Source organism: Protopterus annectens, chromosome 4.part0, assembly GCF_019279795.1.
Source record: "Protopterus annectens isolate FY-2018-M chromosome 4.part0, PAN1.0, whole genome shotgun sequence".
Classification (NCBI taxonomy): Eukaryota; Metazoa; Chordata; order Ceratodontiformes; family Protopteridae; genus Protopterus; species Protopterus annectens.
The window spans coordinates 118,499,664-118,524,891 of record NC_056733.1 but is presented as its reverse complement, the minus strand read 5'-3'; the positions used below and the strand labels follow the sequence as shown (position 1 = coordinate 118,524,891).

The following is a 25,228-nucleotide window of genomic DNA, read 5'->3' as shown; positions in this document are numbered from 1 at the left end:
TCTTGCATCTCTCACACACACACACACACACACACACACACACACTCCTTGCTTGCATCTCTCACACACACACACACACACACACACACACACACACACACACACACACTAGAATATACCACCTCTTTCTGAGTTAGGTATGGCGTGCCTGTCGTTCCTCTTAAGTCATTAACCTCATACATTGTCCTTTCTACATCGCCTCTATGAGATCCCCTAGCCAATAACTCGTCAGCTAGTCCCTGGCTTAAGGGGGATACATATATGGTACACTCAGATCTATGGTAAGACATTCCCACTGACTCTGAGTCAGTCCTTACATTGTTAGAGCACATGAGCATTTTGTAGTCCACAAAGGAAATGTGACAATTGATGACAGCCATAATATACAGTGGATATAAAAAGTGTACACACCCTTGTTAAAATACCAGATTTTTGTGATATAAAAAAATGAGACCACAATAATTCATTTCAAAACTTTTCCCACCTTTAATGTGACCTATAACCTGTACAATTCAATTGAAAAACAAACAAATCTGTTAGGTGAAAAAATATAAAAAATAAAAAACGTACAATAAGCTGGCTTAAGGGGGATACATATATGGTACACTCAGATCTATGGTAAGACATTCCCACTGACTCTGAGTCAGTCCTTACATTGTTAGAGCACATGAGCATTTTGTAGTCCACAAAGGAAATGTGACAATTGATGACAGCCATAATATACAGTGGATATAAAAAGTGTACACACCCCTGTTAAAATACCAGATTTTTGTGATATAAAAAAATGAGACCACAATAATTCATTTCAAAACTTTTCCCACCTTTAATGTGACCTATAACCTGTACAATTCAATTGAAAAACAAACAAATCTGTTAGGTGAAAAAATATAAAAAATAAAAAACGAACAATAAGCTGGTTGCATAAGTGTGCACACCCTCAAACTAATACTTTGTTCAAACACCTTTTGATTTAACTATCAGCATTCAGTCTTCTTGGGTAGGAGTCTATCAGCATGGCACATCTTGACTTGGCAATATTTGCCCACGCTTCCTTGCAAAAGCGATCCAATCTGACAGATTGTGAGGAAATCTCTTGTGCACATCCTTCTTCAGGTCACCCCACAGATTTTATATTGGATTTAGGTCCGGGATCTGGCTGGGCCTTTCCAAAATTTAAATTTTCTTCTGGTTAAGCTATTCCTTTCTACATTTGAATGTATGCTTGGAGTCATTGTAAAGTTGAAAGGTGAAATTCGTCTTCATCTTCAGCTTTCTAGCAGATGCCTGAAGATTTTGGGCCAAAAGTGACTGGTATTTAGAACTGTTCATAATTCCCTCCACCTTGACTAAAGCCCCAGTTCCAGCTGAAAAAAAGCAACCCCAAAGCATGATACTGCCACCACCATGCTTCACCGTGGGGATCGTGTTCTTTTGGTGATGCAAAATGTTGTTTTTGTGCCAAACATACCTTTTGGAATTCCGGCCAAATAGATCAACCTTGGTCTCGTCAGACCATAACACATTTTCCCATATGCTTTTGGGAGACTTGATATATTGTTTTGCAAATTTTAGCTGGGCCTGAATGTTTTTCTGTTTAAGAAAAGGCTTCCGCCTTGCGACCCTACCCCATAGTCCAGACATATGGAGAATACAGGAGATTGTCACATGTAGTACACAACCAGTACTTGCCAGAAATTCCTGCAGCTCCTTCAGTGTTGCTGTAGGTCTCTTGGCAGCCTCCCTGACCAGTTTTCATCTTTTCTTTTCATCAGTTTTGGAGGGATGTCCAGTTCTTTGAAACATTACTGTTGTCCAATATTTTCTCCACTTTTTGATGACTGTCTTCACTGTGTTCATGGTATATCCAGTGCTGTGGAAATTTTTGTACCCTTCTCCTGACTGATACCTTTCAACAATGAGATCCCTTTGATGTTTTGTAAGCTCTCTGTGAACCATGGCTTTTGCTGTAGCAGGGAAATGAGTAAATATCAGGAAAATCCTACTAGGACAGCTGAACTTTACTTGGGGTTAATCAGAATCTCTTTAATTGATGACAGCATGTGTGTACCCAAGAAGACTGAATGCTATAATGAAATCAAAAGGTGCTTCAACAAAGTATTAGTTTAAGGGTGTGCTCACTTATGCAACCAGCATATTGTATGTTTTTTTATTTTCCCCTAACAGATTTTTTTAATTGAATTTTACAGGTTATAGGTCACATTAAAGGTTGGAAAAGTTTTGAAATGATTTATTGTGGTCTCATTTTTTACTTTAACATACATTTACTGTGTGCCCTTGCATTAAAAAAAAAAAAACACTGAGAAAATAAATTAGACATACTTAACTGTGTTTAAATGAATGCACACACACACACACACACACATATATATATATATATATATATATATATATATATATATATATATATATCCATGTGTGTGTGTGTGTGTGTGTCTTTATGTGTAGACACACATAAACAGTTACACAAAATTTCCATTTTGTTTTTTCTTGAAAGGACATGAAGTACATGCACAGGCATATAATCTAGTTCTCCATTATGCGCACACACACTCACACTCACACACACACATTTATGTTTTTGTACACAAGTACTTTATACACATATACATATACACAAACACATACACACACACACACACACACATACTATACACAAATATATATATATATATATATATATATATATGTGCGTGTGTGTGCGCGCAATATGGGTGCATACAATTCATTATTTATAATAAACAACATGGTAGAGTTAAGCATTATTAATGTATACATTCTAGTAAATGTTTTACGTGGTCACTGTCACACATTGAATAGGTGTTGCACATGCAGTATTGGTCAATATCCTTATGTCATTATCTTTTTTTTTTCTTTGTATTGTTAAGTGCATTTAATACTTGTTATTATCTTTGCTAATGTAGCCCAAGTTGTGGCTGCAAAGGGTCCTGGGACCAGTTTACTTTCCTGGTTACCAAAGTATAAATAAATATGAAGTAGAAAAAAGGAGGGTGAACATGACAGAAATAATTAAGGAACTAGTAAAGCATGTTTTAATTCCGAGTCATTCATGAGAGAGAAATAAACTTCAAACTAAGTCTGTCTGCTACTTCCCATTGCCTTCAGTGGGGAGTCCTACTACTTATCATGATACAGCAAGGATCATTTACTGCAGTGAGAGTTTTCACACCTCAGCATGAGATTGTGGGGGAAGGTATGTCAATTCTTTTAGGACTAAAAAAGACTACCCTTACAAAAAACCTGTTATTTACTTACTTTCTTTTGCTGGAAGTAGCTAAAAGCTATTTATAGCATAGAACAAGCTCTGACAGACATATAAATTAGGCTTAGTCAGGGAAAAATAGAAGTAGCTGTGTTACAGAATGTGTGTTTAGATGACAGTGCTTCACAGTCCTACCATTCTTTTTTAATGGCATGAGAAAACATCACCACTTCCTTATGTCTAGCATGACTCATATAAAGAGGACTTAAAATGTATTCTGGGAATAAGGAATGAAAGAAAACAAGATCAGTTTACCAAGGCAGGCCTCATCATCTGCCATTTTCAGGGAAACACATTAAAATTGTAAAATAAGCACTTGGAGTGATTGTGGGACATTAAAATAGCTCAAAAACAAAGGTACAATGAAAAAAATATGTTTTTTGAGTACTAAGGTGGAGTTTTCCTTCAAGGAAAGGTCATAACTACTTAACCTGTTAGACTTTTTTGAGAGGGTCACCAGGGCAATGAATGTGGGTAAAACAGTGCATACTGCTTATCATGTCTGGCGAAGGCATTTGATGCAGTACCCCACTTGGGCACTGTTGACAAGCTCTGAGTTGTGAAAAACAACTTGCATGTTTTTTAGCCTTAAGAAAAGTGAATCAGCTACACTTAAATAAATAAAATTAAACTGTATAATTTTACTTTTCATGCATTAAAATGCTAAAGCTGCTGGAGAGGCAACCACTTATGCAACTGTTCACTTCCCCAGTTTCAGAGATCATTTATTTTCACAAAACTGCTTGCCAATTTACCATTAAAAGTTAATTATATAATATCTTGCACATTCCACTCAAAATACTGTTCATGCCTTTCCTTCTTAATTGATTGAACTTGTAACCTCGATTACTAATGGGGAAAAAAAACACAGTGAGTAAATTTGCAATTGCAAGGAGTCCTTGTAGATTTCACTGAGCAATAACTGGTCAGATTCCTCATGATTAATTGCTAAAACAGTTACTGATGGAAACATAAACAGTTAATAACATTCTAAATGCAAATATAAGCTACCATTTTTCAGGTTTTTCATCATTTCCTCTTGTTTTTTAAGATTATTAACTTTAAAAAGATTCCTGTCTATAGCTTCAACTAAGCACATTAGTCTGTGCAACTGCCTGCATAAAATAGGATAAATTATCTTTTAATTATTGATGCAATATCATCAGCATCGCATTATATTATTAAATTTAACATGCATCTTTCCATCCTTTCTTATCATATTAAAGTATAAAGTCTGAATACATTGCAATTAAATAATACATGCTTTCTTTCTTTAATATCACTTGCATATACAGCGCTCACTGAGAACACTCTCCCCAATTCACATGTAAAATACCTCTGACTGCATACTATACAGGACTGAGGGTACAATGTAACATACAATTTTTATTATTAAATTTTAATAGGAACAAAACCTTTGACTTGCATTTACTGCTTCAGTCCCTTCAACATTTTTCTAAGCATTAGTGGCATAAAATGTGATTTATGTTTTAGAGTTCCCCTACTATTTTAAGGCATTCAACAAACTTCCAGTCTTTTTCTGCCACTTCTTGCAGAACCCCAACTAATATGTTTAATATGTATAAGCTACATCAAATGGGACTGAAGGTTTTACATTTCTTCATTTATTCACTAACATCATTGTTGGTCTTCTTCCTGACCGTGTAGACCTCCCAGCACTTGGTTCAAGTCCAAGGCATTCCTGATTCTTTTAGTCAGTTCTATTGCTTAAGCACTTTTTCTTGGAACACTGATAAAGGTTTCTCTGACAAAGTCTCTCTATAGGCTTTGTTATTTTGAGAAAAATGAGTAGAGTCCCTTTCAACTTGCTGCTCATTCTTTCTTGGCAAATTTTTTTTTATTTCTTCCTTAATCACTTTCGCATTCAAAAATGTATTTGATCCTCTCAGAAAAACTATTCTGAAGATAGCTTGCTATAGCAACTTGAATCTCATTTTTTCCTCCTGACATCCTCTGATTGCTGAGATAAACTTCATTATATACAATGAATAATAATTTTCCACAAACAGTTTGGTGTCCCCAGTTTTTAATATGTTTCCCTTCTGCTACAGTTTTGTCAGGAGCATCTCTTTCTGCTGGCAGGATTGCATGTTTAGTAATACAGGTCTTGACTGCTTTGTCATGGCCAGATTTGGAGCATATACACAATGTGCCCTCTCAATTAACAAATCCTGCTGTGGAACACCAGTCCAGGTGCTTATTTGTACTTTCATAAAATGAACGCAATTTGTTCTTTCCAGTTTCTTTGGTCTACCAAAAAATTTCAGTTTTTCTATGTATGCTCTGACTTCTAACTTTATTATTTTTTTTGAAACACTTTTTCTTGACGAGCCTCATTTTCAGCCACCCTCTGAATTCTGCAGTTTTTGTAGATAATCTGTTTAGCTACCTGAAGCTTCTTCTATTTTTCTAGCCTTTTGAAATTGTATTTTATATTTTTCTCCAGTATATTATTTTCTTCAAACTTTCTCCAACTTTCTTCTTTGCTGGCATTCAGGCAGATTAATTACTAGCTTGTAACTAAACTTTATTCAAATTGATAACTTTGACTGGATTTTTTTAACAATTTCTCAGTTTTCACACAGGAAGAGCTCTAATCAGCATGATTATCAGTGGGCAGCCATCTTGGAAATCCTGAAAGTTGTATACGTTATTTTGAATAATGCAGAATAAATCACTGTCTTGTGGCATCATTGCCCCCCCCCCAGCATTTTTCTGAAGTATGTGAGGTGCAGTGTGCTGTTATATTTTATTTCTTTTCACCTCTGTAATTGAATCATTTTGATTAAAAATAAAAAAGACTGAAAATAATTCATATGGATGTGTAATTCAGTTTAAAGAAGCAAACTATAAATTCTGCTTCCTTTCAGATTTCATGCCCAAGTATTTAGTATATATGCAAAACTGATTTGTATTGCATTTCTTTGAAATGTTAATTTATAGAAGAACATATTGCAGTTCTTGTTTTTACCTACTGGCACTTGTCATTTCTTGGACATAATTCACTGCTTATTACTAAGCAATTGCATTTTCTAAATCCTGAAGTTAGCATTACCTAAGAGCTATTGTCTGACATTTTTTTTTCATTTATGTCCACAGTAACATTAAATATGCTCTACTTCAGTACTATTTCAGATGCTTTACGGGCACAAGTATTACTTCAGCAAATTCTTAAGCTCAATGCAATGCCCGTCCAAACAACTACAACACTAAATGCAATTTATTGTGAGGTATTATGAGAGAAGGAGGGTTCACATTTTCTTCCCTTCCTTCCTTGCATTAAGGGATCTTAGTTTTTTAACTTTTGTTTCAGCTGTTTTGCTAAAGGTGTACATTACCTAAATGCCAGCTGGACGTATAGAATGTTATCTTCAGTTCATACAGATTTATAGAACACATGTCATTTAACTCTTCCAACAGTCTAATCATTGCTGAAGCTGAGATGATATATTAACATGCAGTCAAAGGCAGGCATGAAAGGTAGCATCTGTGCATTAGGTGTTTTTTAGTGAGAACTAGAAGTTAATGTATGCCATGTAAAGTAGGAAACAAAATTATGTTTTTACTGTTTATAAGTGTATTGTACAAAGGCTGGTTTTCCATAGTCTTCTTACATGATGTAGAGGAATAAAAATGATTGTTACAGTCACACAAGAATGCAAATGATTGTATTCATCGACAGCAACTAATTTGCTAGAAATTTTAGAGTACTATAGTAGCCAAATATGTAATACAGATCTGTATGAAAACAAAAATGTTCTAGCAGACTTCATGTCTATAAAAGTCTCATTTTACATGCATCACTTACATATGTTAGTATATGATAAATCTTTAATTTTTTAGGTAATTAATGTTGCAAGAAACCCACGAGATGTAATTGTTTCATCCTATCATTTTCATGTTATGGCCAGTTTCCTGGAAGATCCTGAGTCTTTTAATGAATTCTTCAGCAAATGGTTGTGTGGAGAAGGTAATTCTATTTCCTTTAATACAAGACTGCATGAAATCCATAGGCTGTAATGCTATTCTAATCATTGTGTTCATGTTGATTCTTATTGTGAATTCCTCAACCTATTTGGTTGGACAGGATACCTTTCCCACTGTGTTTGTATTCTGAACATGAGTCTTCTATAATAGGCTGGAAGTGCTGAACAGAACACCAGAGGTCTTGATATTTGTGCATAATTTCTTTCTGACATGCTGCAGCTGTATAGCATTCTACAGCTTTTCAGCTGTAGTAGACATTAATGGAGTGGTGTTTGTCTCCCAGAGAAGAATGTTAAACACTTATTCAAGAGTGACAGAAGCCCTGAGCAATTCCGCAGGAATTGAGGATGTTCTTGTTTGTCATGGACACTAGAGTCACAGTTACATTTCACCCCTGCATAATCTACAAACCTGTGTAACATGCCAAAAGTAAGAGAACATGTACACAAAGCAACAGCTGACACAACATAGCATCAACACTTCAAGACAGTGTTACATGACATAATTCTCCCCATATATCTCCTTTTCTGTCACTGTGTTACATAACACTTTTTAACACTTAAAATATTATGCCTTTTTGCAAAGTCTTGAATTGTTGATGCTATAGTATGTCAGCTGTTACTTTGTCATACCTGCTACTTTCAGGTGTTTCTGAAGTCAAATGACACAGTAAAACGATGACTTTTTCTTACCTTTCTCTTTTGTTTGTTTTATATAACCTTAAACCTAATCTGTATTTATAGACTAACAATGTTGGAGAGCAGAGCTGCTTGTTAGGAGTGAAGGGGAAACACCTACTACAGAAAAAACATATAATGACTTTTTGTGATGGTTTGTATTGCTATTTTTAGTACTCGGAATGTTTTACTTTTAGACATTTCAGGTAAGATGTTTTGATTGACTCAGTGATTATGTATCCTGAAGAATGTAAGCATTCTGTTTGCAAACAGGAGCGTCTCAGTGACTACATAACTTTGAACAGGTGTTGCAAGCTCACTGCAGTGAGCATGACTGAGGTGGCTATGTAGGAGGCAAGGAAGATGTATGGAGACGAGAGACCACCAGAAGCATAGATTAGTGGAACATGGCAGTGGAAGAACTCTGCAAGGGTTCAGGCTTCATAACAATGTAATTCTTTAAATGGGCAGGTATTTTCTTCCTTCTCCCAGGTAGGATAGTTTAAGTAAAGGCTATGAGTAAGTGTGTCAGTGACAAGAGAAGAATTAGAAAAACTGAGGAAAACAATAAATTAGAAAAGAACTGTTGCAGTTTTTAGACTTTAGAGGGATTATTTGAAATGTTCGAGCATAATGGAATAAAATATATATGTGAGACATCAAGGGCAAACAGAAGGGAGATGGATGGAAGCCTCAGTGGTGAGAACAGAGAACCCAACGGAAGAAACTTACTGTATCTAACCACAGGCCATCTGTGTTTGAGGCTTGTTTTGCACACTGACATCGCCCTACTTCTGTTGGAAAACATGCTCTGCTAAGGGGTTTGAAGCCTAATGCTACCACCTTCCACTTTTCTTTGTCCGTACAGTCTTGTAGTATGGTAAATTTGTTATTTTAAGGGTTTGAGTGGGGTATCTGGTGAGTTATTAAAACGGATTAAGTACAGTAGAGAAGAGAGTAAGATTAGTGGCTGATTTGTTCAATTTGGGGTCAGAAATGAATTTTTATTTATTCATATTGTGTTAAGTGGCTGGCCTTAGAGATCACACTGCCCATTTTCAGAGGGAGATTTGTTGGGGGGGGGGGGTCCCTGCCTAAACTATCTTGAATACAGTAGCAATATAGTTAGTCAGCACATCTTGGTTAGTGTGCATGGAATCAGCCTTTAAATACCAGCAGTCATAACATATGGTTGTGCTGAGGAAGGGAATATCATTTTCTACAAAGGGAAAGATGGTCACATATATATATATAATATGACCAATGAGATGTTCAGCCTTCCTGAGGGAGGACAGTTAGGAGTAGGAGGTAGCATGGCTGTGGTTGCTTACACAGACATACACAGAGGATGACTAAAGCAGATTTTTTATTTGCTAAATGTACCTGAATGCTGCAGCTAGTCCTAAGCCCTATACGGCTATCTCTGTCTTCCCTGATCTTTGTCCATTCCTCTGCATATATGTATACCCTTCCCTGGCAGTGCATTAATAAACTCCAAGCCACCTCCAGCCTCTCCATCAAATAATGATTGCTGATGTTGTTCTTAAATATCCTATGTTCCCTTTTTCCACCACTACATGTTGTATCTCTCTGCTAGAAAATCTGTATTCAGGAGCACTACCAGGCTACCCCAGATTTGTTTTTGGTAAAGTTTCTGGGATTGGGGTAAGGCTGACAAATCATTAACAGCCTGCGTCCTCCCTTTTACTTACCTTTGTGTAAGGATACTATGATTGTCACCCTCCAATCTCCAAAGATGGTTCATGCAGCACAGATGCCATAACATTTCTCTTGATACTCTGATGGGGTAGTCATTCTGACCTCTATACCATAGCTTATTTTGCACCACCTGCTTCATCACCTCTCCAGATGCTTCCATCTGTGCCCATCTTCCCTTCTCCAACTGTTACCCTATTCTGCCATTTATTTATTGAAGTTTGTTGACTGAGATTGATTCATAATTACCTATTTTTCATCCACACTCCAGTGATCATGACCATTAACCACACAAATGTAAATGAAACCATATGTGGGTGAAAGCTGACTCCATCTCAGATGTGCAGACATACTACAACAGATCTTGAAGTTTTGCAAATACTATATTTTATTTTATATTAAATTATTTTAGTTATTCATACCTGTCTTTAATTGTGTAAGTGAGCTGATTCTTTGGCATTTTCAGGCATAATTTGGGTGAGCTGAAAGGCATGGTGATATTACAGAATCTGACAAAATAAAAACTAATGGGTTATTTTGATGAAGACACAGCTACAGCATACATATGTATGGAATACACGAGGAGCAGGAGGTGATATCTGGTACTGTGGGTTTTGGAGATATGTTTCATGTCAAAAAGTTGTCGCCTCACAGTAAGACGCTGTCCAGTTCGATTCTCAGCTAGAGCGTCTTCTGTGTGGAGACATGAATGAATGGGCATACCTTCGTTGAAGGTTGCGCATCAGCAACTCAGCACATAAAAATCTACTGCTAATCATTAGCGGACCGGAGTTCCACTGTGGCGACCCCTAACCAGGAAAAGCCGAAAGACACAACAACAACAAGTCAGTAACTGAGTTTCCATACCCTAAAGCACCATATATTTATTTTATTAAATCCCAAACCACCATATATTCCATTTAACCCTTTATTTATTTATTTATTTTATTTTATTTATTTATTTTTTTGCCTTCCTATTTTCTGTTCATTTCACTGGTGTGTCACTTTATTTTTTAGGTTTAGGTGCAGATTTCTTGTAGTGCTCTTTGCTTTTCTGGATAAGAGGGATACGGTGATATTAGGTTACTTTAGGTCATGTTTTACTTCAAGCACTTTAGCACATTATCAGGCCCCATGGAACTATTTTTTTCACCTCCAAGAGAGCCTTTAGGACTTGCTGCAAGTTGATAATTAGAGTGGGCTAACTTGTGGTTAAGTACGTGGAGGTGAGGTGGTGGCAGGGAGAAGTCTAAACTAAACTTGTTTGCTAATGTGCCATCTATGTTTTGGGGACTGTATGTGTAGTGTCACTGGACATCAACTTGGAGCAGTACTGGGTATCATTCCTAAGGTTCCTGACATTGTTGAAAGACGTGATCATGTGATCATCTTTGACATAGGTTATGATTTTCAATTCATACTTAGCCTTGAAAGATTTCATTTTGTTTCTAAGCCCCTGTTTTAACTTTTTGAGTTAAGTTTTGAGGTGTGGGGGCTTTCCATTTGTTCTTGAGAGAGAAGAGTATTTTTTTTTTCTGTTACAAAACAGGTTTAGGCTATGGTTCCACCAAATAAGTTATTCCTTGTTATGTGACCCAAGTCTCAATGTTCGCATTGAGGTGATAATGGAACCTCTCTGTGAATGTGTCATTATTTGCCGTTAGGCCATTACGTGGAAAGAAGCTGTTGAACCGTTTCGGGTCATCATGTATTTGAAGTAAATTCACCTTAGATAAGCATATGAAAATAGAGTTTGCTACTGTTTTGGGCTTGGCTGTTCTGATAAGAGCCACTATATTATGGTTAGACTGAACCAGAGATGTTGACGTTATAGGCGTATAGCAGAGTGGTGCTGTTTGTAATAACCAAATCCAGTAAATCTGAGCCTCTAGTAGGAGTGTGTACAATCTGGTGTACTGGGTTTGCATTGACGAAATACAGGAAGTGTTGACATATTTATTTACAGTAGTGTTTAAGTATTCCATTTTTTTATATATTCCTCATTTATTGTGGGTGCCATAATAGTGATTCTGTTCTTGGCCAGGATGTGGCAAGGGGTCTTATTTATCATTACTAGGATGTGACTGAGCTCAACATTATCTAGAAGAATAAGATTAAGGATGAAAGGGTCTCAGAGGAATATGGACACACCACCAATGGTTATTGAGAGATACCCTCTGGGGAAGGTCTGAACAAGTGATGAGCATTGAATCCTGGTAGGGAAGGTGAGCTGGAGCCATTTTTCAGTAGCAATGTAAATATAAATATTTTCTAGGTTCAGAAAGGCATTTTCTTCTTGAAGCTTCTAACATTGTGCGGAGCTCATTTAATAATGTTCTAATCAGGTTTGGCTAGGTTGGTAAATGGAGCAGGTTTATAGTATGTTAAAAAGGCACTATGAGGAGTCTTGGCTAAGGTACAAAAGCTCTAAGGGGAGAGGTGCAGGACAATCCTACCTGCCTTGCTAGGGTGACAGCTGTGTCCTTCCAGGCTAATACAGATTAGACTTTGAATGACACCAATAGCTAAACCAGTTGCTGAGGTCAGTCATCTTTAGTTTATAGTAAGACGTCATTCTTGGCAAAGGTAGAATGTTGCTCAAGATTAGCTCCATGCCAGCAACTATGATGGCATAGAGAATCAAAGACTTGAATATGGTCCAGGTAACTCAGATTCAGTTTACAGCTGAAATGACTGACGGAGCAGCAGCTTAGGAGGGTGTTTGTCAATGACACCACCTAAGGGGAAACATGATCCAAAGAGGGAGTGGACCTCAGACATAGTCAACAAGCCCAGGAGGGCAGGAATGAGAGGAGGTAGGACATTTAAAAAAAATCCTGGATGGATTCAAAGATGGCTAAACCCCCTGGATGCCCTTAGGATCCATGACTGGCCCCAGCAGTACTGGAGTATATCCAGATGGTAGGACATTAGCTGGTAGATCCAGTATGGATGTGGGCCAGTAAAATGATAATTAATGGGACAAAAAAAAGATTTGCTTCATACCAGTCTTTGGATTTATACTCTGAGAGCTTTATCATGCCTGTCTCCATGTAATCCAGGGATGTGCGTCTCAAGTCATTTACACTTACTGAACAACAACAATGTTGTAGGTGCAACTGGAGTGAAATGACTTGTGTGCCCCAATCACCTATCATGTCCTGGCTGCTCAAGGACAAGGCAGCGTAGCTCACCATCACCTTATCTTTGCTAAGCCAGCTGAGTGGAGTATCTTTGCCTCACTATGGAGTCATGTATAACTAGTATATTCTCCTGTGTTCTGTCTGGCCTGTGAGACTTTAAGGGCTCTGGTGTGCCAGTATGGAGATCCCTTCAAGTAGTTTGTGATGAATGGTAATAAGAGTGTTGTACATGAAATGCTGTAGTACCACTGAGGAATTTGAGGATCAGGCCTTTTTGCTTTTGAGGCTTGGGAAGAGATTAAGTACCTCAGTATAAAATAGACATGTTTTTAGGTGAGTGGCATAGTGAAATGTATTTGCAAGGTGGGTGTGGCACTAACAATCTCATGGGTGCTGTGAGTATATTTAGATGAGAGACTAACTTCCAGCTTTAGTAGGTAATTGCACCTCCTACTGGTGGACTGTAGGGAAGGTGTCATTGAGCATTAAGCAATTACAGCACTGTCTCAAGGTACCTAGTGATATTAGGCCGGCATCATAGGGTGAGGGAGTCAGCAGGCTTTTTATCTCAGAATAAGATGTCAAGATGGTAAGATAGTGTCTGCTGGGCTAACTAAAGAGTTTTAATTAGATTAGCTTTGTACCTTGCAGGGGTGCTAACAGTATATAGAAATTTATGGAGATATGCATGTTTAACACCAGTCCTTCTTTGTGTCAGCAAAACCCCTAGATTACCTACCATTTTTTGTATGACTGTTGCCTCCTTGTCTGTCATCTATCACATCTCTCCTGAGCCAGGCATTACACTGTCCAAGGGAGCTTAGCAGATCACCAGTGTTATCAGTTGTTACCTTTAAATATGCATAACATTTATTACAGTGTGCAAGATATTTGTGCATTAGCAAATCATTAATTGCATACTCGTGTAAGGAATCCATATTCAGCTTCAAATTAATAAAATATTGTAAAAGAAAAGAAAAGAATAATTAAAATCAGTAACCACAGAATTCAAAGAAAACTTAAATCAACTTATATGACAAAAATAACACGAGCAATGTGCAACTAATTACTAAAGTAAGTACAGTAAAGTTGTTCTGACCATACAAGCTCTGCAAGCCAGCCAAAAGATGTAATTCCTTTACATCGCATGCTCACAGTCACACTTCTTTTTAACAGTAAAGATCATTAAATCACAAACCAAGGTAGGATTGTTTTGATATGCTCAGGATTTTCCTTTCTGCAGTCTGTGTGAATTTATAGCTGTCTAGGCTCATTTGGGTGGCTAGAACTTGCGTGTGTAAAACTTATCCCTTTCGAACAACCAACAGTGAAATTAAAGGTAAAGCAACAAAATATGAATAATAGTAAATCTTTTTAACAAGCTAGCCTTTCCTACCTACAAACAGTGAAAAACAGTGATAAATAAAATATAATTTCAAATACAACTTCTCTTACAAGTCATTGCTCAGTTTTGTAGCTAAACAGGACAAAATATCAAATATATTTGATTAGTCTTTAATACAGCAGTCATTTTTGACATTAGAAGAAATACAAATGTGGATGCAGTCAGTGCTGTAGTAAGTAAGTGAAATCCACAGGGGAAGAAATCAGTTCTTACATACTTTCTTGGTATAGTTAATTACCTCTGAATATTTGCCACCAGCTTATCAAATATTACAATGCCACTTTGGAAACTTTTAGAAATTGGTGTCTGTTTTGTCATCAGAACAGGACAGAAGCTTCAAAATTTAAAAATGCTTGTTACAGAAGCTCCTGCCTTAAAGTTTTATGATGTGCCAACGTGTAATACTTCAGGTAGGCATTAGCCAGCAAGATCGTGCTGCATTATTACTGTAGTATGTTAAGGTAGACCAGTACCTTGCAGGTGAAGAGCTCTAACAGACGTACAAAGACGTACAAAGAAGATATGTACAAGCAGAGAAACAGTTGTTAACAATAATTTATGACTGTCGGAAATGTCATGATATTTATGGTAAACCGATAATGGACTCTGATCACAGGCCATTTTAAGAAATCTCTCCACTAGGTGCCAGCAGGATGTCAAAGAATGATTTTGCATTTGCAAAATGTGACATAAAGGCTCTGTAAAATCCTGGGAAGTTGATGCTTATAGTAGGTGCACTTAGCAGAGCTTACACACAGAAGTATAAAGTAGATATGTTGGAAAATGATCTAGACGTTTTATGGCTATTTTTGGTTGCCTGTTTCAGCTCCCCAGCTTGGTGAATTAAGGAAGTATACTGGGTAAACTCGAGAGATTTGTAGCTGTTAAAAATATTATGAAAGGGTGGCCAAAACAAAGGGATGCAATGTATTTCCAAATATAGATGTGTTTTCATGTATATAAGACTTGATGTTCATAACTGTGAGTCAGTTAAGAGAAACAGTGCTTCAAAAACACATGAATCATACTTGGGAATAGTTAAATGTACAGAAAGATCATGAGATTCCCCAAGTTGTACAAAAATGTCAGAAAAATTGAAATATTAATCAAGAATGTGACATTTGCAGCACTCTTCATAATCAAAATGCTTGAGAGGAATTAATTCCACCTGAAATACTAACCCTTCCAGGGAACAAAATAGAAACTGACTTATTTCAGAATAAAGGGAATTATAATGGGTGGCACAGTAAGTAGTGCTGCCCCTCGCAGCATGAGACTCTCCAGCTGGATTCTCAGCTGGGATGCCTTCTCAGGGGAGTCTGCATGACTCCCCCCCCCCCGCCTAAATGAGGTTTCTCCAGATTCCCCAGTTTACTCTCATTTGACTTATTTATTTTATTATTTGCATTTGTTTTTCAGGATAGTCCACTGGGCCTAGGAGTGTGCATTTTCAGTTTAGGCCCAGGAAGAAAATATCCACATATTACATATTCATTAATGAGATAAGGTTACATGATGACTGTTAACAGATTCAAGTTACTAGTAAGAAACATTATATAAAATACAAAAAAAATGATTTACATCCAGGTACAATGTATACATGTTGATATACAATTAGAATTAGGCTTTCTTTTCTTTAAATTTTATCTTGTAGCTGAGGATTCATAAAACTCAGCGGGAGAAGAGGTAAACTGAGTGAAGACAGATAGATATTTCAAAGTGTTAACGTTTTTATGAGAGGTTTCTAATTTCATGTCATGCCGGAAGAATTATTTGAGCAAGTACAAAGCCATAGTTTGGAGAGGTATTCTTGCAGAGACTTCTTGAAAATGGTATCGTTATAAGTGGTTCTGATCATGGTGGGTAAGAAATTCCACACCTTGGCTATAGCAGTGGAGTAAAGAGCTTGGCCAGCTGTAAGGTTGGGTAATTCTACTTTTAGAAGACATTTATGTTCTGATCTGAGGTATCTAGTGGGAGTTGTAGGGGGATATTAGCGAGGCTAGGTGTGACACCCCTGCACTAGCCCAGTAATCAAGGAGCCTCAATCCTCACCACTAGCACCAGTGAGGGATGTGCACATTGGGAGGATGACAAGTACACACACAGTAAAGTAAAATTTCCCTTAAGAACACAGAGAGATCACATTCAGTCTGGAGCTGGTTTCTCCCTCTTTCTCCAGATCCCCAATATGACTCCTCACTGGCACAGCTATAGGGTTAAGATCTTAGCTGAGTGATTGAGCCAAAACCTCCAGCACCCTCTCTGTCCAACCAGTGCTTCATGTCCCTGCCCAAGTAGCTGACACACAGACTTTGAGATTTGACGTATATACAAACACACACACACACTCCTAAGGAAGACTGGCACAGGTTCACTAGTATGCCCCCTTCTGGCCAGACTATAAGGTAGTAATCACTGCTACCAACCACCCTTACTTATCAGCTACTATAAGGCCCTTACCAAGGGTGGCCAGTTCTACTGTGCAATGTTACTATTATCCAAATGGTAAGTGTAACCCACAGCAAGGCTACTGGAGTGGTCTAAACAGTGCCATCAAATACATATGCAAGTACTTTAAGAGCTTAAATATCTCTAAACAAACCAGCCACAATTAAAAGGGTTTAAATATATTTAATAATAAATAATAAAACAAGACAATGCTCAATAACAGTGACAACAGAGTTCAGAAACATATGAAATATGCTAAAACAACATTGCAGGACAGTCTCAAATAAATACATAAAACATCTAAACTAATCCCACTATATTCCCATCTATCTCTAGGAGAGATATTATGATCTAAGTCTTACTTACAGAGCAACACAGGCAGAAGTACTGATGAGTGGATGTTTCTAGATCCAAGACAAGATACAAAATGCCCAGACTTTCTCTGAGAAACAGTTCCTAAATTAATGACAATTCATTACTGCTGGGTCAACTAGATGACATCACTATTTGTTACTTCTGCCTTCAGTTCCCAGGCTAATAGAAAATTAAAATTTAGCACCTCTGTGTCAAAAATACTTGTCTCTCAGAGGTTTGTCTAGAACTGGACATAGTAAAACAGTTAAACACTTTTACATTTGAAACCTAGTAGTTATTTATGTTTCCAGACAATAGAAAGAAACCTCTAGCTGTAGACATCCTGTCTCTTAGCTGCCTTGAAACTGGTCATAAAACTCTTTGCTTTTCTTGAGGGTTTGCAAGTTAACTATGTATGTTCCAGCCTCTACCATCAAAACATAGATTTGCATAGGCATATAGTTTATATATTTTTCTCTTCTTTTCCAGCAGGGTACACTGTGGTTACATTATTGAAGCTCAATACATAACATGCAGTTCAACACACCTCTGTACCAGTAGTTTAATATCCATTTAACGTATAGTTCTGTTACATTTGTAAGACAAGCATACAAATCATATTAATATTCACAAATGACAAAGTATTGTTAAAAAATTCCAGCTAGCTGGGTTGGCAGCTTCACACCAGGGATGGGCAGTCTTCTGGTTTAGTTATGATTTTATGTGCAGTGGTGAATTGTAGGTAAGTTAGGAAGTGAGGTAGTTCGAGCCAGTTGAGTTTTTGAAGGGATATACAGTAATGGGAGGTATGTGTAGCATTTTTGGCAAACTTTTCAGCTTTATTGTAACAAGATTCAAGTTTGTTTTTTAGAGAGAGTTAAATGCCTGTGAGCAGGGGTGCACCATATAGTAAAGATGGTAAAAGAAAGGAGGATGCTAGGGTTTTTTTTTTTTTTTTGGCTGAGTGGTTGAGGTAAGTTATGTGTCCGTAAAGCAGACCTAACTTTTGGTGGGTCGTTCTGATGTTGTTTAGGATATCATTGCTGGGGGCCTTCCTATGTCCTGACAGAGTGCTCTTCAAACTATCTGGAGATATACAGAGCTGAGTATATTTTTCTGGCACTTCAGAGTTGTGTACTGGTAATTGACTAATTTTATATCATTGCTGGCTGACTTCAGAGTTGTGCACTGTTATTTTTGCTTCACTGTATAATTTTTCAGATCTATACTGAAGTTGTTTTCCCCCCTCCCCGTATTTCTCTGTGTCTTAAGTTGGTATAATTGGTTTTACATCCTGTGTGTTATCTAACCATCTCAAGGATTACTTGCATAAAATTAGACCCTCTTAGTAAAAAAGTTTGCATATCATTGCTGGAGCCTTCCAGTGTCCTGACAGAGTGCTCTTCAAACTATCTGGAGATATACAGAGCTGAGTATATTTTTCTGGCACTTCAGAGTTGTGTACTGGTAATTGTTGTTTGACTAATTTTATATCATCGCTGGCTGACTTCAGAGTTGTGCACTGTTATTTTTGCTTCACTGTATAGTTTTTCAGATCTCTGCTGAAGGTGTTGGTTTTCCCATACCCAACCTTCCTATTCTTGTGTTGTTTAAATGTGGAGGCTTTTGCAGTTGCCCATCCCCACTGTAGATTTGATCTGGGACACTCCCCCCAGTCCCATCTCTTTACCTCATTCTACCTAATAGACTCCTTCTGCACTTGTTTTTAGTCATTTTTAATTTAATTGCATTTTTAAACTGTTTGGTCTAACATTGCTACATACTCAAGTGTGCTAGCTTGCACTGCATTTGAATTGTTTTGACTGCTGTTTTAACTACTTTTCTGTATATATATATATATATATATATATATATATATATATATATATATAAATACCTTTCCTGTAACTAGTGTAGTCCAGATTCAGATTTGCTGTATCCAGGACTGTATGTAAGCTTCTGAGCCCCCCCAAGCTTTCTGTGTTGGAGGGAAGCCTTCTAGCTTATCAGCGGGAGTGGTAAGCACTAAGTAACATATCTACCACATAAGGAGTGGTTCTGGCCCAGAAATTGTAGTTATTGGCCGTTTGGGCAGTTTTTTCATCTTTCTCAACTTTCTGATTTAAAAGCCCACATTTGCACTTGTTTCCCCCTTTCCTGTAACTAGTTTAGTCCAGATACAGATTCTTAGTTTTAGCACTTGAATTTGCTTATTCGTGATCTGCACTTGTTTAGAACTTGTAAGCACGAAATAACCTACTAATTACTACAGCACTCAACCTTCCTCATTACCTAGAGGAAAACAGTTTTGGTACTTACCTTCCCCACTTGCTTAGAGAAAAACAGCTCTTGCACTCACTTTCCTCACTTATCTAGAGGAAAATATTTTTTTATTCAGGCATGTCCAAGGGTCAGCTCCCAGTGTTCTCTCCTGTCTATCTGATGAATCTGGGCATCTCGGGGCAATGTAGAAATTGCCTCATGTACACAGACAACCCTCTCCTCCTACCACCCAACACTACAACCTGTGAGAGATGCACTTATCTAGCCAAACTGGAGGTAAAGCTCTCTCCAATCAAGACTGAACTTGACAGTCAAGAGGAGAAGGTAAACACTTGCACCACACCACACTCATCATATAGTCTCACTAAATCTACACCACCAATATCCACACATAGAAACACAAAAACATTCGCAGAGGCTCTCAATAATAATCTGCTCAAGCAACAGAGACCTCCAAAGCAGAAATGCAAGCAACCTCCACCCCCCCAACACAACCCAAATGACACATAGCCCACAGACTCAGTGTGCCACTCAACCATAGCCAATAAGGCAAAACAACGTACCCAACACACTAGTCATAGGTGACTCTATAGTCAGGTACACTGATGTCCCACTTACCAGGCTAAACAAGGAGAAGGTTACTGTCAGCTGCCTGTCAGGTGCCAGGATCCGCCACATAACCCACGCACTCAGGTCACTCCACAACAAGTACTAATATAACTCTGTCATTGTCCATGTTGGTGTGAACAACCTGAGACGTACCTCCCTGGACTACATGAAAAGAGACATGGAAGAGCTCTCCAATCTTGTAGCCCAGGCAGGTATGACCCTAGCCCTGAGTAGCATTCTGCCATCACCCAGAATGATGCCACAGTACAAGGACAAAATGATTGACTTCAACAATTGGCTAAGCTTCTGGTGTCATTCTAAAGGGATCCAGTATCAGTCTGCCTGGGATGACATGGTCAACAGACCACGATGCTTTGCCAGAGATGGCCTGCACCTGTCACCCCTGGGATTCCGGATACTGGCTAAAGTTCTTGCCACCCCTATAGTGCCTTTTTTAGGCAAGGTTCAAATGACAAATTCACCACCGTAACAGGAACAGGCAAGCAAAAACTGAGGATGATGCTACTCAATGCTAGAAGTCTAAATCTCAAAATGCACTCACTCAAGGCACTCCTTAAAATGGAGAACATCGATATCTGTGCAGTGACTGAGACCTGGTTCAAGGATCCAGAGAGCACCCCTGCACTACCAGGCTATAACTCATACCACACTTTTCGGCCATGTAACCTGGACCGGAACACCAAAGGCGGAGGTCTGTCCATATTCATTAAGGATATCCACAGCTCCAGGCTAATTGCACAGCATAATGCAGCCGAGGTTATCCAAGTGGAACTAAGTCTGAGCAAAACTGCAATCCAAATTGTAGCTGGCTACAGATCACCCACCATGCCCCAGGATTCCCACTCCTCTTTTCTTGATGTACTGGAAAATATTAGGTTTCAACCAAACACCCTAATAATGGGCGATTTCAACTACCCCACCATTAACTGGGAAAACTACTCATGTACCAACTCCTTCGCTTAACGCTTTCTGGAATTCATAAACTCCAATGCCCTGGATCAACTTATCCACACCCCCACCAGTGGCAACAGTATCCTAGATCTAGTCATTACCAACATGAGTGACCGGTGTTCCACACCTAAAGTCAACGCCTCATTGGTCTGATCCGACCATAAAGCTAATTACCCTAGATATCCACATCCGCCCCCCCCCCCCCATTAAGGAAACCATGGTAAAAAATTTCTCCAAAGCCAGCTTCATGCTTCTTAAGACAGAAGTGATGAACTTCATGACACCAATGCAGATGGACAATACAGTTACGACTACTGAATCCTACACAATTGCACTTTATAAGCACTTACATGAGTGCATGGTTCATGCTATCCCAAACAGAACCAAGACTCTATCCTCCAAAAAAAGGAAACCAATCTGGTGGTCCCCTGCCATAAACAAACTGTACAACAGAAGGAAGAAACTATTGCAAAAGAGAGTAAAATCTCACGAGTGGAGGAGCTCCCTGGTCAGCCTCAGTAAGAAGCTGCAATCCCTGATAAAATCCTCCAAAGCTAGTTACGAAAACAAAATCGCCACTGATTCTAAAGACAACCACAAAGCATTCTATATCTATGTCAAGAATCTCAATGGCAACACTAAGATCTGCTCTGAGTTACAGCACAATGGCACTAAATATACAGATCCAACGGATATTGCCAACATCCTGGCAGATAGGTTCAGTGCTAACTTTACCCCCCTCTCACCCCCTAAAATCTCTATACCGGAAGAATGCAAAGTTCCTGTAATCACGGCTACACAGGTAAAAACCACACTCTCCAAAGCCAAGAACACAGCATCCATGGGACCAGACAACATCCCAGGCTGCGTTCTACATGAACTACAGAATGAACTGGCACCCCACCTAAGTACCATGTTCATTCATAGCCTCACCTCAGGCTTTGTGCCTGCTGAATGGCGCACAGCAACGGTTATCCCACTCCACAAGGGGAGAGCCACCACAGACCCTGGGAACTACCGCCCCATTAGTCTGATGAGCCTGGTCTGCAAGGCGATGGAATGTATCATTATGGAACTTATAAACAAAGACATTGGTAATCTCCAAACTCTGGACCCCACCCAGTTCGGGTTTGTAAAAGGCAGATCATGTCTCCTAAACCTGATAGACTTCTTTGAAGCAGTCACCAAAGCCGTAGACAAGGGTAAGGTGGTTCACACAGCCTATCTAGATCTTGCCAAGGCTTTCGACACCATCCCCCACTCTGGAATTATAGATAAACTCACTAAACTAGGTATAAATCCCTATGTCACAAGATTGGTTGCCAACTGGCTCACTGACGGAACCCACACTGTGAAAGTAGCAGACTCCAAATCCGACTTCAGACCAGTGACAAGTGGAGTACCACAGGGTTCAGTCCTGGGTCCTCTCCTGTTTGGTATCTACTTCTCTGAAGTACAGGCTAACACAGAAGGTCTTTGGCTAATGAAGTTCGCAGATGACTGCAAACTAGGAGCCATAATCGAAACTCCTAACGATGTGGACATCCTACAAAGGGCCTCACTGAGACAGATGCCTGGTGTCAAAGCCATGGCCTCAAGCTCAATGCCAAAAAGTGCATTGTCATCCCCTTTGGTAAAAACTCTGTACCCATGAACTACAACATAGGTGGTAGTATACTTAACACCGAAAGTGTGATAAGAGACCTTGGGACACAGGTGGACAGTAGTCTCTCCTTTGATAATCACATTGCCACAGTAGTCAGGAAATCCTTCTACGTGGCACACCTTATCACAAAAGGTTTCTCATCCAGAAAAATAGAGGTCATTGTTCCCCTCTACTCATCACTCATTAGACCCATTATAGAGTACCACACCCCTTTTGGTATGTACCTCACAAGACATCTACAGCAACTGGAAAGGCTGCAGAAATACCTCACAAAGAGGATTACTAGCTTCAAACAGATGCCCTATGCAGACTGTCTCAAAAAACTCCAGCTTTACTCCGTCTCATATCGCCTACTCAGAGGGGATCTCTGCCTAACATACAAAGCTATGTCAAACCCAGAGCTGTTGGACATGCTCCACTTAAAGAAATCCCAATCCCTCCGAGCCACACGCTCTAGGGACCTATACCTTGTCACCACAATAAACAGAACATGCCGGAGGGATATATTCCTGTCCCAGAACTTCCCATACTCTGGAATAAACTACCTATCTATATCAAACAAAGCTCCTCATTAGCACTCTTCAATAAAAACTTGATGATTGGATGGGAAATAGGAAATTCACCCCGGGGATCACCTCTGTGGCTCTGCTCGACAATGGCACAGGAAAATAATTTTCTTGGGTGGCAAAAGCCAGGGTACCTTTTTTGCTGGGCTTGTATAAGCCTCAGGGCCGATAGCCTAGTACCTACCTATGAACCTATATGAAGGTCAAAGGAGAGACTTTCATCGATAGTAGCTCCAAGAAGTTTAGTGTGAGGCACTACTTTGATGACAGTGTTCTTCTGAGACTGAATTCTGACATGTTTATGGGGGTGGGCCTTTCAGGATGAATAGAAGGAGTTTGGTTTTGTTAGCATTTAGGGCTAGGTGATTGTTGTTCATCCATGTTTCTGTGGATGAGAAGTCGATTTGAGGGGGTTTTTTTGGAGTTCACTGGTGGAGTAGACAGAGCAGATGATGGTGGAATCATCTGCTTATTGAATAAGTGAGGTTTGGGACAGGGAAGAGTGGGAAGTCATTAACAACTATGCTGAAAAAGAGGGGCCCATGTATAGAGCCTTGGGGAACTCCTGTGGATATCAGGAGATAAGCTGAGAATCTCCCAAAGAAATGCAGTAGGTTGATTTAACAAGCTTCCAAATTGGTCATAGGTGTGTGTGTGTGTGTGTGTGTGTGTGTGTGTGTGTGTGTGTGTGTGTGTGTGTGCATTCTGCAATAAACCAGTTCCCTGCCCAGAATTAGCTTTAAAACTTTTCATCCTTTAGCTGCTGGAATAGGCTAGAGAATCTCTGTGACACTATAACAGGTAAAGTGGGCAACCAGATAATGTCTGAATGAATGGCAGGCAAATCATTAACTTCTATTTGTAGTTTATTACTATAAGTAAATGCCCTGTGTAAGATTTGAAAGCTATCCTTAAACCTTACTTTTTTAGGAATACGGCTTTTGAAGAAATTGTATAAGCAAAAATTGTCTTTGTTCTACAGTAGCTCCTGCTTAGAATACATTTTGTGGCTATACCTCTTACCTTTTCCCCAAATAGTTGTCTTTTCCACTTCCCGCTTTTTCTCTCTTGAGACAGAAAGATGCTCTCTAAACCACAAGGACCAGCTTTGTTTACATAAGTTATATCAATCACATACTCTAAGTAACAAGACCCAATCTCTTCTGTCATATTAGATCAACAGCTGTTTCACTGTCCCCACTCTGTCAAAGTTTCACCACTGTCTCTCTTTATCTGTCCAAACCTAATACTTTTTATAACAGTCCAAGTAGCTCAAACATTCTCACATTAGTAATTACTTTATCTCTCAATCTTAAGTGTAAGGAAACTTTCATAGTTGCGCTATTCTAACATCTCATACTATGTAACATTATCAACCCCCTTCCTAATATTTCCTTTGTTAAGCTGCCTTTTTTTCATTATTTAATTGTTAGAAATTGCAGGTATTAGTACAGTTATCTTTTGCTATGTTGCTCTCGGTCTCTTTCTCTGCTGTATATAAGGCTGTGTCTGCTTCTAATGAATGATCAACACTGTTTATACCCGTACAAGCTATGTGTATGCTCTGTATCTAAACAATGTTTATGGAGCTATTGTAAAGCTTTTTCTCTCGTGCGTACATGTTTGTATATTTTGTATTCTTTCTGATATCATGTAATTGTATTTTATGTATATGTCAAAACCGGTGTTAAATGTAGAGTTTTTTCTCCTAGAACCGCCATTGAAAAAGGGTTTTATCCCAATCCAACTTTCCTGGTGAAGATAAATAAACAATAAATAAGTAGTGGTTCACAGTTCGTAAGTCAGGCCTTTCGAGATTTTGCTAAAAACGTGGGAAATCAAAACACAGTGCATCACGTCCATGCTATGCACAAAGCAATGGTCAAACAGAGAGGAAGGTGCATATAATTAAACCTTACGGAAAAAATACAATTCACTGCATGGAGATTCTGTAGTTACTCAAGTATGACAGTGTGTCCCTTCAAAGCATGGATTTGTTAGCAGTGCATTTATTAATTGGAAGAAGACTGAAAATTGTTACATCCATCCTGTTCACTGCTAATTGAAGAAATGTGAT

At 38.6% G+C, this 25,228-nt stretch overlaps 1 protein-coding gene across 1 annotated transcript in view; it reads left to right on the top strand.

Annotated features, from left to right (window-relative positions):
• The window catches only part of LOC122799219 (sulfotransferase 2B1-like), an 811,361-nt gene that overhangs the window by 502,789 nt on the left and 283,344 nt on the right, over positions 1-25,228 (top strand). Inside the window, exon 3 of the mRNA XM_044068138.1 lies at positions 7,166-7,292. Coding sequence (XP_043924073.1) covers positions 7,166-7,292 — 127 coding nt within the window. The remainder of the gene's footprint in view (positions 1-7,165; positions 7,293-25,228) is intronic.